The sequence below is a fragment of the Syngnathus floridae genome, chromosome 4 (assembly GCF_059516105.1).
Source record: "Syngnathus floridae isolate MCC-2025c chromosome 4, RoL_Sflo_1.0, whole genome shotgun sequence".
Taxonomy (NCBI): Eukaryota; Metazoa; Chordata; class Actinopteri; order Syngnathiformes; family Syngnathidae; genus Syngnathus; species Syngnathus floridae.
This window is the reverse complement of record NC_142416.1, coordinates 11,671,377-11,686,244: the sequence shown is the minus strand read 5'-3', so window position 1 is coordinate 11,686,244 and position 14,868 is coordinate 11,671,377. Positions and strand designations below refer to the sequence as shown.

Here is a 14,868-nt window from a genome sequence, read left to right as displayed (position 1 = left end):
TCTAACCACGGACACTGAGCTGCGGAGCATCCTGCGCACATTTGGAATTAACACTTATGAGCACCTCTCACTTTTTACTTTTCTTTTGATTTAAGAAGAGACTTGCAGGATGTGGAAGATGAGCCAGTGGAAAGAGAAGCAAAAAGACATGCTGGATGTATTTTTTGACTCTCAAGTCCTAATGTGACATTGCTTCACGATATGCATGTGACTTTTTAGGAGAGTTCACCATACGCCAAGATGGATTTCTTAAATTTCTCCTCTTTAGAGGAAGGGATGGAGGCAGACAACATCTCCACTAACAACACCTCTCAGAGCAAGTACACCCCTCTCGCCATCTGGAGTCTAGCTGGACTTGTCAGTTTTCTAATCCTGTTTACGATAGTGGGCAATGTCTTGGTCGTTATCGCCGTTTTAACGAGCAGAGCTCTGAAACCACCCCAGAATCTCTTTCTGGTGTCTCTGGCTAGTGCAGACATCCTGGTGGCCACGCTGGTCATGCCCTTTTCTCTGGCTAACGAACTTATGGGCTACTGGCTTTTTGGTACGATATGGTGCGACATCTATTTGGCTCTGGATGTTTTATTCTGCACCTCCTCTATTGTGCACCTCTGTGCCATTAGTCTGGACCGCTACTGGTCAGTGACACAGGCGGTAGAGTACAACTTGAAGAGAACACCAAAGAGAGTCAAAGGGATGATTGTGGTGGTGTGGTTGATCTCAGCTGTTATCTCCTTCCCACCGCTGATATCGATGGACAGGAGCAACAATGAGACAACCCCACAGTGTTTTATAAATGATGACACCTGGTACATCCTCTACTCCAGCATCGGGTCCTTCTTTGCCCCCTGTGTCATCATGATTCTGGTCTATATTCGGATCTACCAAGTGGCAAAGACCAGGACCAGAACCATGTCAGAGAAGAAAAGGGACGTGGATTCACCACAGGAGAACGGTCGAACCGACACGGACAAAGCCGGTTCGTTTAAGTCTGAAAGAGGGGGAAGTGTTAAAGAGCTTGATTGTGAAAACGGCCATTGCAAGGAACACACGGCCAGCTCGTCCGTGACAAACACTTCTAAAAACCGGCACGTCAACCACCACGACGATTTCGATGACAGCAGTTCATCGGACGAGAAACCCAAGAAAAGCTCCACGTCGTCCAAACATCACCACGATGACCGAAAAGACAGGAAGTCCAGCAGGAAAAGCAGTTCCGCCTCAAAATTCTCCAGCAGGAAGTCGTGTGCCAGTTCCAAGTCCATGGAGCTGTTCTCATCTCGCCGCAAACGCAGAAGCACAGTCAACAGGAAGAAAGTGTCGGCAGCACGAGAAAAGCGCTTTACGTTCGTCCTGGCTGTGGTCATGGGGGTTTTTGTTTTGTGCTGGTTCCCCTTTTTCTTCTCATACAGCCTGTACGGAGTCTGTAGGGAGAAGTGCAAGATCCCCGAGACTCTCTTCAAGTTCTTCTTTTGGATCGGCTACTGCAACAGCTCTCTAAATCCGGTCATCTACACCATCTTCAACCAAGACTTTCGCAGAGCTTTCCAGAAGATTCTCTGTAAGTCATGGAAACGCTCTTTCTGACGAGCTTTAACAGACATTTCATCAGGCAGATTACCGTTTAAGCGGTTCTTAGTTGTAGAGAAAAGTGGGGAAGTCTTCCCACCTTTTACTGTCAGGGATTGTGCTTGAAATGAAGGGATGGCGACGGATCAAAGGCTAAAGGTGCAGGAAAATGCACCGCTTTTATTCCCAGTCGAAGCTTTCACTGAATGCTAGGCAGCTTTTTACACACACATATTTGCCACTCACATTGATTTATGCTCCCTTCATCGAAATACAATAAACTGACTCATAACATCCACTGTGATGCACACGCAGGGCGACAATTGCAACTGGATGAACTGCTCAGGAGACGAAGGGTTTATTGAGACACTTTACCCACATGATCATTGAACATAATGCCAAGACCTTGACAATCTCCAATTGTTATACATAGATAAGACAAAAGACAAGACAATATCGTCTATGTCTCTAAATCTGTTTTTCCTTGACCTTTGTTGTACGTTTCACTCAATATGAGGACCAATGGGACGAAGGGGCTCCTTTCTTACTCTTACAGTGTCAAAATGAGGGAAAAACAGAAACACTTAAAAAAATCTATACGTGGAATCTCATACAGAAGTAATATATCTGCCTCCGTGAGAGGTTCCTGCCTGTTCATATACTGAGAATGAAGTGCCAACCTCATCAGAATGTGTGACTTTTTATCCCGTACAAATTCTGTGGACTCGGTGGAATGTAAGGCTCTGTGGCACAATGGGAAAGTCATTCCGTGCAGGGCATCTCTCTGGAACTACAAAGTCTCATGAGTCTGAAACAATAGATGGATGGATCACTGCCTCCCTGCTGCGGCAGATGGACATGCACCGAGGCTCCTACTATGTGTGTGAAAAAAATGTCAAAGAGAGGTGAAAGTGTGGAATGTGGAACTATATTGTTGAAGGCTGTTAATCCACACTGCCACTGTGTGTGTGCGTGTGTGTGTGTGTGCCCACGTGTGCGTGCATGTGCGTTTGTGTGGTGCAAGCCTGAATTTGGCACCAGGACTGATCCTCTCTGCTCAAGTGTCTTTTTGTCCTCCTTGTCAGGCAGATTTGATGTTTTCCACCACCTCACCAAAGTCAGACACATTAAAAACCTCTTACAAAAATATTGCTCGCTTTTATCATCTGCTGCTGGCACACATAAGAATGCACATTAGACACTCTTCTCTTTTACGATATATTCCTCTTGACATGTCAAGCATTAATAGCCAGGAGGTTAAATGATTATTTTCCCTTGTAAATATGTGGAAACAGTACCGTATTATTGTGTGGTGCTTCATTATCACCCACTTATTGCTATGATCAACAATATGTACTGTTTGCATTATGAACAATGCGCTCATGGATTTTCACGCCACATCAAAGAGTCCTTTTGTAATGTTTTAGAAGAGAAACAAGAACAAGTGTTGATTTCTCTGCTTTGTGCTCATTCTAACAGATCAAATAAATCAAATTGAAACTGTGTATTGGTGTATTGGCTGTATTCTTCATTCATGTGAAATTTCTCTGCAAGTGTCAGCTGAACAGGACATAAAATGACTGCAGATTAACAATTTTGCAGTATTTTTTGCGTTTTATTACACTCTTATTGGCCATTATAGCTTCTATGCTTGCGTCGATATTACATGCATAAACTTATGACTCCTCTGACAGTATTAAAAAACAAAATCAAATTATAGCATTGACTTAAGACCGATTGTCAATTTTGCGCCGGTTATGAGGCAAACTCATTAGCCTTAAATGATGTACATTTATGTATGTGCTTGAAAAGACTAATATAATACGTAGCCTCCACTTCAGTCACCGTTTAGATCATTACCAGTGACCCTGACAAGGTTTAATACATCCCAAACATCCTCCACCTGTCTCATGCCTATTTATTTATTCCCTGAAAGCCGAGTGGCGTCACTTCAGTGACCAAGCAGAATGAATTCTGTCAAAGTGTTTATAGCCTGCTGTGTCAGCAGGTCACATTTCCACACCACTGACACTTCTGATAGCTACAGTGCTGCAAATTGGAACGAGATCCCATCAAATGTCCACTTGAATGGCCAGACTGATCACCTCCATAAAAATGGTCCTTGGAATAAGTTAACAATTGTACAATCTTATGATTATGTCAGCGGTCCTATTGCACAACAACCTTGTCGAGTATATGCAACCATTGATTTTTGCTAATCCCAGTTGTCACTACTCAGGGCATATACAGAGATAACCAACTAACCATTGACTCAGATTGATGTCTTCACTGAGTGGGAGCTGAACCCATGCTGCCTGCAGTGAACCGACTTCAATTCTATCTGCTGTTCGACATCCATGGGCTGTATTTTTCAGACTGTCACTCTTTTTTGGTACTGCGACTGGGTGGTTCTTTGATAAGGTGGGCCGAAATTGTGACATGAGAAACGAAATCTTTAACTTCTACAATTTTTTTTGTAAAATTTGCAGCAGATTGGCATATTTTGGGTAATGCGATTGGCTGGCAACCAGTTCAGTGTGTCCCTTGCCTACTGCCAGAAGTCAGCTGGGATAGGCTCCAGCACGTCCACGACTCTCGTGAGAAAATAGCACTTCAGAAAATAAATTGATTTTTTTGAAGCTCCTGAAATGTGATAATTTTGGAGGTGCGATGATTCCGTCTGATGCAGCGTGATTTAGAGTGGAGTCAAAGACAGTTCTGCTTGCTTTCTTTGATTCTTGACTACGTTTGTACTATAAAATACAACTGTTGAACAAAACACAACATAACTGACTCAGCTTTGCAAGCATCTATTTTATGTTCTTCTTCTCAAATATTCTCGCTTACAGGTTTAGTTCTTTCCACGACTACCATACTTCAATATTTGCGAGGCCCCGTACAGCTAATAAGGTAGATTACTTGAATTTGGCTTTGCAAAGTGAGAACATTACTCAGGATTTCTTCAGCAAGGATCCAGCAAGAAAAACTGATTTCAAAATAGTATACCTCTTTGAGCATCTTCACACCAGTGACTCCTCAAAGTTTGGCTGCACATATATCATATGCCACTACAGGGAATAAACAAAACTGTGTTAACTAGGTTAATTTAGTTATAGTTAAGACATATTTTAGTGTCGTACGTAAATCCTAAATCCTTGTTGTGAATGCTGTATGCTAAAACAGAGATATGTCACACATTGGATGCTGTGGATAGCAGCATTTCTATTTATTCTTTTTCCTCTTCTACTCTGTTTTTGCAATTGGCAAATACCGGCGCATTACCGCTGCCATTTTTAGCATGCAGCATCCGCCACAAGAAGGATTGACTATTTACAGCACCTAAAAGTGCAATAACTAACCAGGATTCTACCGTTGGCCACAATACGAGGTAAGGCGTTTAAAACTGAAAGGAAAATGATCCCACAATTAGAAGTGGACATTTTAAATCCAACTGGAACTGGCTCATTGCCATCAAGAATTGAACAACAGGGATTTTGAGTCTCTGACCTAGACCGGTCTTGGTCTCTTTTTTTCCAAATATTTGTTTCAAAAATGTGACTAATTGTTCAGTATGATACATCACAATGAAAGTTTGACTGGTGCGACTTATTCTCTGAAGCATTTTATTTTGTTAAAAAAACAACATTTTATTTGGGGGGGGGGACAGAGACTATTCTGAAGATTATTGTTTGACTGGAAGTCATGGACATGATAATAATCATTTTGGGAGGAAAACTAAACGGGAAAATGACAGGGTGGATTCCGATGATCAATCACACAAACAATGACGCCCACATCTCATCAGGACAATTGGACAGGGAGGGAAATGTCGGCACTTGAAGCTATGTGCTCAACAACAAGCTGCAGGAAGACAACGCCTTTTTTCTGTACGGTGAGAGCCATGTAACGACAAAGTGCGACATGCACCAGAATGCTGGCCGAAGTTGGGAGGAGGAGGATCAGGTAATGCTGCCGATGGGTCCAAAATGAACATTAGTTATTGTAGGTTATGGGTCAAGCTGGATGGTAATGCACTGCATTTATACTCAAATATCTTTTGGTACAAACTACTTACCAGAGTAGTTATGATGCAACATATTTTTCAGTTTGACTTGAGTATAAATGCTAAGCAGTAACAATATTTTATTCAGTTACATTGAACTGCTCGCTACCTTTATTTCTATCAATTTAGTAATTTATTTCTTTTGCAATCGACTTTTTCTCCTTTCTGTCAAATAGTCAGGCATTCACATGACCGCACACAGTCTTGATGAAATGACTCAAGGTGATGAATTTTCAAGAAGAATGTCCCTGCACTGACATTAAGGCAATAATGACATTTCAGTTTTTGAAAAACAACTGCTTTATATTGAGCTGTAATTCATCTGCCTAAATGTGAAAATTTCAGCATACAAAAAGTAAATTGCAGATACATTTATTTATTTATTTTTAACTCGTTTTGGCTGTTCATGGTCTTATGTAGCCCAACTGTCAAATATGCATCTTTTGGAGAGCAAGAGGAAAGCAATCTCAAAGGATGGATGGACACCCTCGCCTGGCCATCAATTTACCATTTTGCTCCGGGACACATGATCACATTAGCAAATTTTTGTCATTGAATACGATCTCAGCTCTTAGATCTATCCACTCTTTGCTTTTGGGTCCACATATAGAGAATTGTAGTTAGCCATAACAGGAGGACAACTCTGCTTTAATTTAAATCATGTTATTCTGAATTAACAGTAGTGTGAACCCCAATATTTGGCTAACCCAAACACCTCTGGGTATAATGAGGAAATTATTAGTTAAAGCAACTTTAACAGTGGTGCAATGGTAACGGTAACTGGTGATGGTAACTACAACAGAGCCCGGCATCCTTTTTAAATCCCTCATCTTTGCTGCCTCCCTCACACATGTCAGAAGCAATTTCAGCAGATCTGCATGAGTGCTCAGTGGGCGAGAAGTGGCAAATCAAGTCAGGCTGCATGGCAAAGTATCTCATTTTATACATTATGTTGCTGTATATATGAAGAAGAGGTTCAATTTCTCAGATAGTATGGAAAAAAATTTTCTGGTGCTAGATTGCTGCTTATTTCTATCTTCTTATGGAATAAAATAAAACTGATTTGGATTACTCTCATTTTCCTGAGCTGTCCAATTTCCCAAATGTTTTCTGTTTGTGGTTGTTTGTCAGTCAATCAAATCTTTATTTATATTGCAGTGTTTATCATATTTGATCTGCAATGGGGTTCGCTGGCATTTTTGGTTGAGCTCAGTTGGCAGTCACCTCGGAGGAGGACAATCAACCAGTTTTTTTAACGAGGCAAGCCATCTGTACTACTGTTGGGTTGGGGATTCTACCCCAAGAGACTGGGGCACGTATCTTAGGGTATTGTTCACAAGTCAAGAAAGGATTCATACTGGCGGGTGTATTGATGCAGCATCAATGATGTGAAGAAGCAATGGAGCCAAAGAGCAAAACTCTGATGATTACTTGCCATTTATAAATTCCCACTCTCATTTACGGTCATGAGTTGTGGGTAATGACCGACAGAATGTCCCGACTAGCCTGGATCCTCCCGGAAAAGCTCAATGAAGTCTGGGATTCCCTGCTGATAAGCAAAAGATCGATTGATTGATGGATGGGATTTTCCATAATGTCTCCTCATTATTATTGTACAGGCAACTAGTACAAATAAAATGAGGTGTCTGTTTGATGGATGATGCTCTTATTTGTCTGATGAGTCATTTGAGCATGACGTCAAAAAGAAGGATTGCTACTACAGTATTTGTTGAAATGCAGTAGATGTAAATTATGAGATGAAAAATACTTAATGAAACGTTTTAAGGGGAATGCCAGATGCACTTTATGTATGATTATATTTGGATGCTGTAGTTTTAGTCAAGCATAATGAAATAAACCGCACTTTGCAATTTTACGTGGCCTTTAGTCCAACAGTTTCCTTGCAAAGAGATGAAGGCAAAGCTGTCCACATTTTTAAAAGTCTGCATTTGCGTATAGTCTCCAATTGGATAACTTGTACGGTTAGAAGGTTGAAGTAACCTGACATAGGACTATTGTAACCTCTGATCGCTTGGCAATAAATAAAGCAAACTGAAAATATATAAAACTTGCATATTGAACTTTTGACTTTTAAGATGAATTGTGAATCATAAATGGTCATCGCTCACCTATATTTCTGTATTGGTAAAAAGCAATGATGGATGGATAAAATAAATGGATAATGCAAGTGATCTATTGTAGACTTACTGCAGTGTTAAAACACAGATGAGGTGGAGACATTGCGCCACTCCATTGCAGTGAAAATCAATTATTTAATCGATCCCTGTGTCCTTTTATTTCTTCTGGCTCTCGACATTCCGTCCAGCAATGATGAGAAAGAAAAGGATTCTGTCTCTTTTTCGTCATCTGCCATCACTCTCACAGTTCTCATATCAACCTTGGTAGATCGTCCTCCTTCATTCCCTTCCTGTATCAATCAACTGGAGACGTGCCACAAGTCATCTGTGTTATGAACCACCTTCGTCTTGGCGGAAGACCCAGCCTCAAATGTCAACACCACCATTCACTAGTTGAAGTATTGGAATTTGGTTCTCATAAACTATCTCCCAATAAAATATTGGCTGAAGGTGAAAGAAGTCACCTGTGTGGTCTTCAGTCTCAAAGTTGTTTATGAATTTTTACAAGAAAAATCCCAAGCACTTTCCAACAGCGTTGCCAGATGGTCATCTTTCATCATTCCCCCCTTAGTGCTTTTGTATTCATAACAGCTCAATGCTCACAAGCTGCAAATAACAATCCGTCAATTACCTTAAAAATAACTTCAAAGTCATTAGGGTGCCCAACTGGCTTTTTGTAAGTGGAATAGTGGCTCTGCTGTTGCTATAGAGACCTAAAGAAACCTACCATATAAGGTCTATAACGTTTGGTTGACCAGTCTGGACAACTTTGTATGATATTGTGAGTAACAACACAAAGTTTTAGCATGTTTCTGCTTTGTAACTCTCTCTTTTACACTGTCCAGTAAAAAAATGTATGGCTCAGAGGGCGTACTGGAGCCTATATCGTCTGACATCGGGCGAAAGGCAGACTACACCTTAAAAATGGTCGCCAGACAGTCGCAGAGCACACGTCCACATGCACACCGCCACTGAGCAGGAATCGATTCCATGCTATACCCACACAAGTTAGGCAAGTGTACCATTACACCAGCAGCGACTTTAATATATATCCTTTCAATCAGGTGTATTGCAATAGAGAAACATATATAACACGCAGGACACAATACCCAGAGGACCGGAATTGGTGACCCCTACTGTACACTGTAAATTTTCCAGTAATGTTTTACAGTATTTAAAAAGACACTTCAGAATGCACACAGTAACGACCAGGTATGCTGTGTTCTGATTCAATACTATCTAAATTAAATTGTGTGGTCCTGCTGTAACGTTGAAAAGAAATGCAAATAGCAACACTCAAGTTGAACCATAAACTACAAATGAACTCTCTTTTTTCATTTTATATTACAACCTAAAGCATCTAATGCCCAAGAGTATCTTTCAGTTAGTCACATCAAACAAGAACTTTACATCCAAACAGCCTGATAATGTACAGCTTGGCAGCCCGGGATATTACCAAACAGTAACAAATGATGAATATCTCGTAAATCTGCTGACTGGTGTCATTATAATAAATAAAGTGAGATGAAATTTTGTCTATGAAATCCTTCACTTTACTGATATGTTTACAGTGTGCTTAGAAGTGTGATGCATGAAAACAAAACATTTTTTCAATTTGTAGTCACACTGCCATTATCTCTTTTTATTAACCAGGCTTTGCATTTTATTCACTCTCTGCTTTATGGGTCTGAGAGTGTTTAAATTGAAGCAGTGACTCATTAAGTGCAGCAATCTTCACTCATTAGTCAGTTAATCTGTCTAATTAATTTGCATCTTGAGTAAACGGCAGCATATAGATAGTCTCTCTTGAAGGCGCTACACACATCAAAGCATACACATTTATAAACATGCATTTTCATAAAAGCATTAAATACGTTCTAAAACATCTTAAAGATTTTGGAGACCAACCAATATATTTTATTTTCTAAATGTCGTATAATATATTTTATTATATTATACAATAATATTATATATTATATTTTTTCTGGCTTTCTTTTAGTAGATGCGTTCAACATGTTTATGATTTTTTTTTTTTTATTGCACCTTTGAAGATGTTTGAGTCGTCACCAAGAGCCATCTAACTCTGCCTTTGGTTGACTAATGTCTGTTAGTTTACTTCCTTTGATTTACACTCTTTATATTACTGTTGGATTAAGACTTTTGATTGTAGTGAGGATGAAAGACATACAGGGCAGATCTTATCCAGAAATCCGGCACAGCGTCGGGGTACTTTAAACCATCAAAGTTTCTTCAAAAGAGCAGGAAAAGAAACTTTCCAGGCAAAATTGAGAATCCGAAGAGGGCCCATATCTCAATCTCTGAGCATGCCTCAAATCCCTCTTTAAAGATGTATATTTGGTCAAAGGTCAGGGCTCATGAATGAGAAAGAGGTGCTTTAAAACTTCTTATTAGCACTCTATATAACCTGCACGTAAAATCGGAAAACTGACTGCCAAGTGCCAGACCGATAAGGAATTTCAAATATCGGAGAAAAACAAAAACAAAGGCAGTAGTTTTGTCTAGATCACCGTCATGTGGCAGCAGTCAAGACCTTAAACTATGTGTCTATATCATGTTGGTCTTCTCAATGCACATTAAAAGTTGTTGACAGCTGCTTAACATCATTTGCCTACAGTTTGCAATGGAGCTCACAATCATGAATTTAAAAACATTTATGTAGTAGAATACGCCATTAGATCAGCATAAAAATAATTCCTTCCTTGGCAGACAAAAACAACTATCACACTAAAAATTGTGAGTCCTCCTGGAACACTCTCTGCAAATTTGGCAGTTACAGACTATGATTTAAAGGATGAGACACAAAAATCCACCCATCTATTTTCCACTACTATTTCTGTTCAGGGCTGCAGGAAAGCTGGAGCCAATCGCAGATGACTTTGGACGGGGACTTGTCTCCAATCAATCATCGACGATCAACAACTACTACTACTACTGTACACCATCAATCACTTCAACTGCAAAATCAGTATCAATCAATATATAGGAATAATTTCATCTGATGGTGCATGTAGAGATGTTTGAATGGTAATTTTCTTGTCCATTCCTTTCCTCTGATTTTCTGTCTTTGCCGCTTGGTTACCATGGTTATCATTTTTTGCTACTTTTTGGAGGGGGGCACTCAAATGCTGACATGGCCACAAATAAGATGCTGTGCAACAGCCTATATAACATTCAATTTCAGGGGTGAAGTTGTATTTTACATAAAAAATGTGTAGTCTGTGTGATACGTAACATTTGTATTGGATAAAATTGGATCTTAAAAAAGGCACGTAGCCTTAAGGGAAGCATACTATCGTTTTTCTTGGATATAGTTTTTCAGGTTGCACAGCACTATTTTTTCCTTCTAGAAACACCTGTGGCTGAAATACGTAGGAGCGTAGCATTAAAGATTTGTGACTGTGCACAAGATGTTTTTTTTTTCACATTTCAGGCCCTCTCTCAGACAGTGTTGACCGTGAAATTGTTATATCTGTACTGTTCATGCAAGTTGAAAGACACAAACCAGACGGCCAAACCTGTGGGTGTATGTGTGGGGATAAAGCTGAGACCGTAAAAAAAGCAATCAATTCAATTTGAAGTTGAATGGGAATATGAAAAAAAACATGACGTGTCCGTCTATGAAGGGTAGACAATATCATGTCAATGACACATTCTAAATTCCTTCATTTATTCCATTCTATAAATTACGTGAGATGACACTGTACCATCTGACAACATAACATCAGGACCTGTCCAATGCATGTGAGTAGATAAAGCGAGCATTTGTTGAGGCACAGGTGGAGCAGATCTGTAAAGTTTTGTTTACAATATGGTGTCAAATTGTTCAGCATGAGCTACACACGTAGTGAGAATCGTAACGTAATATTTTGAGGAGTTTTGATGGAATAGAAACACATTTTAAATACGTCCAACTCTAGCCTGAAAGCAAAATCATATTCCCATTAGATTGTATTGGATTTTGTTGATCAATATTTTTATGTCAGCACTTTTGTCTCACACAAACACTGACCCAAGGCAAATTATCTTGAGCATTTTCTACCCCCTTTAAATTCATTTTCTACGTCTGCGGTGATGTGCTGAAAGGTCCACAACTGGTCGAATCAAATAATTTAACTGAAGAGCTCCCGCAGTCACTACAAGGGAGCATCACAATGGAAATCTCAATTTTTAAACATCAGCAAAATGAAAGAGGTTTGGCGGTGACTAACGGTAGATAACGAAGATCCGTGACTATAGAAAAATACCAGCATTGAAAGAGGGGGTCTCCGGTTAACAGGAGACAAAAGAAGATAATGGGATGTGCAAGTGAATGATGAAAGATACAGTTTTGCTTTCAAGGCTATTCCTTTAAAAATGTAAAAGATTTTTGTGACCCATCAACAAGAGCAAAGATTTCAGGCATTTAAACTAGTAAATGGAATAAAGAAGTGAGAAACACTATGGCTGTTTTTTTTTTTAAATCTTAATTTAATAGCAATGTTTCTTGTTTGCACTTTGACTTTGTAATGGTTTCCATCAATACTGTCTCTAAAATAATTTATGCTTGCTCAACACCTCCATCACTCTTTCTACAAACTCCAATCTTGAACAGAGTGCTAATAAATAATCTGCCTAATTAGTTTTGCAGAAGTAATGAATCGTTTCATTTAATTAATCGACAGAGTTGGCGCACTGCTCTCAAAAAGCAAACACTCTTCAAGCGGGAGACCTGGAATATAATGAAAATTTAAAATCTTTTTTTTTTAACTTTATCTCTCACAATTTATGTCCTTAGGTATTCACAAACAAAATGAAGGGACATGCCTGCGTTGAATTATGCTCACTTGTTGACACGGGCAGATGTGAGAAGACAGGCTGGATCTTAATCAATTAATTGGAGTGTGTGTGAGCGTGCGTGTCGAAAAATATCCTGTAAATTGAGTAAAGCATGTATTTTCAATGAGAATTCTGTATTTGACAGTGAGAGCGTGTGTGTGTGTGTGTGTGTGTGTGTGTGTGTGTGTGTGCGTGTGCGCGTGCGTGCGTGCGTGCATGCGTGCGTGCGCATCCATGGATTCGCCTCAGGTATTTTTAATCAATGATCTCTCATTTCCTCTATCAGCTACATATTCCAGCATGCAAATACACAGGAAAAGCATTTTATTCATCTTGATTGAATATTTACTCTAAAATAAATTGCTTATTTACAGCATACATATTTTCAAGTTACTCGAGTCCAATTGGGAGTTAATCCCTGCAGGAATGTGACTAAACAAAAGTGCAATTTATTTATTTCAACCACTGTATAAACAAATTCCAACACCTCTTTAAGATTCACTGATAACATAAAACAGCCTTTAATCCAGTCAGAAGTTGTTTGCTCAATTAACAGTTTCCTAATATTATATTAATTATTATATTAATATGATATTTAGTACAGATGGCCAACTGAGTATACTGTCCATTTTAAACAAAGTTAACAAAAACTGTGTTCTTCTTAGAGAATCATTACACATCCTTACTTGGGACCAATGTGACAAAATATCTAAATAAACAGAGGCAGTTATTTTTGTTTTGCTCTGGACCCTTAACAATAGAAATATGGTCTGTTCGATTTATTTTCCGTCTCTGCTGGCCTCCGTGAAATGTCTCAGTGGTAGTTTTAACTGCAATAAATGTCCGAAGCCACATATTTACAGACAAAAACAAATGCGTGCAGATAGTTGAAAAATACAATGTGGCTGCTAAATCTTTTTAAATGGCGGTAAATCAAGCTCATAAATATTTGATGGAAGCTGGCGCTGAAGCAAACATTTTGACTGATTACTTGAAATATTAGCAGAAGTGACATGAATTCGGAAAAGCACATTAAATATTACAGAGATAGTAATGTAGTTGTTCTGGTATGGATCCTACTTTAAATTGGAATCCGTCCCTCCAGTGAATGTATAAATATGAAATCTGCCATTGACTGAATTATAATTTGACAGGTGGATGATACCTTGTCAAATATAAGTTTTGTTCTCTTCTATTGAGATGAATATTTATTGGACAGTCACACAGTCATACATAAGGGTTGGGGGGGGGGGGGGGGGGGCAGGCGGACAAAAGAGAGACCGTCACCAATGACTTTTTACTACAGATGGATAAAATCTATAGATAAAGTAGAAAGGCAGTGCTACACGCTGTGATAATTCAAAAATGGAACATAATGAGAAAGGGCATGCTAAGTAGTGATGGGGTGGCTATGGAAGTGCATGTTTAAAGAATTGAAGAAACTGTTAATTAAGGCCCATTAAAATGATTGATTAAAAATATGCAAATGAATGGGGAAAGTGAAAGATGAACTGTGCTTTAGGACAGTATTAAGGTTTATGCAAAGAAAATACAGTAGTACAATAATGCCAAACCAAACATTTCAAACAAACAAAGCATTACCCCAATTTAGAATTATAGCATCCAAGTTCATTTCCTACCTGTTGCGTGTGACCAGGAACTGAGGAGTTTCTTTGGGGGTTTTTTTCTTTGCTTTCCTTGTTTAAGCTATTTTTCTTTCAGTAACAGGCTTTCCCTTGTTTGTTCCCCCATCTCACATGTTGGTCTGTAGGCAATATGGCCATCTCTGGCATCTGACAGGAAGTTTGGTGAATTGTGATGTGGCTTTTTCTCTGCCCTCTGCAGGTCAGGAGGAGGACTAGTGGCTATTTTGCCTCAATGATATTGATTTTTTCTAATACCAATACTGATGCTTTGCATGTGATTTTTTTTTAACATGACATGGAACAAGTCAACTCAGAGTGGGGGATAAAACTTTTTCCATTGCCAAGCATTCCCTACCGCTAGACATTAGGCATGCCCCATCTTTGAATACTTTAAATCTGTCGAGCTTCTGTATATGGAGGGTGACTTTAGATTTGCAGACTTTAGTTGAGACTGTGGAAAGAAATTGAGTGTCAGCGAACGTAACAAGAGAACAACGGTCTGCAAGAGCAAAATTGTGGATGCACTTTACACAACTTTATACTCCTAAGGGTGCGATAGTGTCAAGTAGAAGATGAGTGACAGTATGTTTCATTAGGATGCGACTCGGGTTAGCCA

At 39.3% G+C, this 14,868-nt stretch overlaps 1 protein-coding gene and 1 long non-coding RNA gene across 4 annotated transcripts in view; one reads left to right on the top strand and one right to left on the bottom strand.

Moving 5' to 3' along the window:
* Window positions 1–14,431, bottom strand: part of LOC148399110 (uncharacterized) — a 46,832-nt gene extending 32,401 nt beyond the window's left edge. Inside the window, exon 1 of one of the 3 annotated variants that reach the window (XR_015858124.1) lies at window positions 14,247–14,431. This is a non-coding gene — a long non-coding RNA (uncharacterized LOC148399110). The remainder of the gene's footprint in view (window positions 1–14,246) is intronic. The other 2 variants (XR_015858126.1, XR_015858125.1) reach the window with 2 other exon arrangements.
* Window positions 7–3,074, top strand: adra2c (adrenoceptor alpha 2C). Its single transcript, XM_088374442.1, has one exon. It carries the CDS (start codon window positions 241–243, stop codon window positions 1,585–1,587), a length of 1,347 nt encoding a protein of 448 aa, XP_088230568.1. The 5' UTR covers window positions 7–240; the 3' UTR covers window positions 1,588–3,074.
* Window positions 14,432–14,868: the final 437 nt, after the last annotated feature.

Bases quoted from the DNA above. Each gene is read 5' to 3' on its own strand.
- adra2c (XM_088374442.1), top strand. From the start codon at position 241: ATGGATTTCTTAAATTTCTCCTCTTTAGAGGAAGGGATGGAGGCAGAC.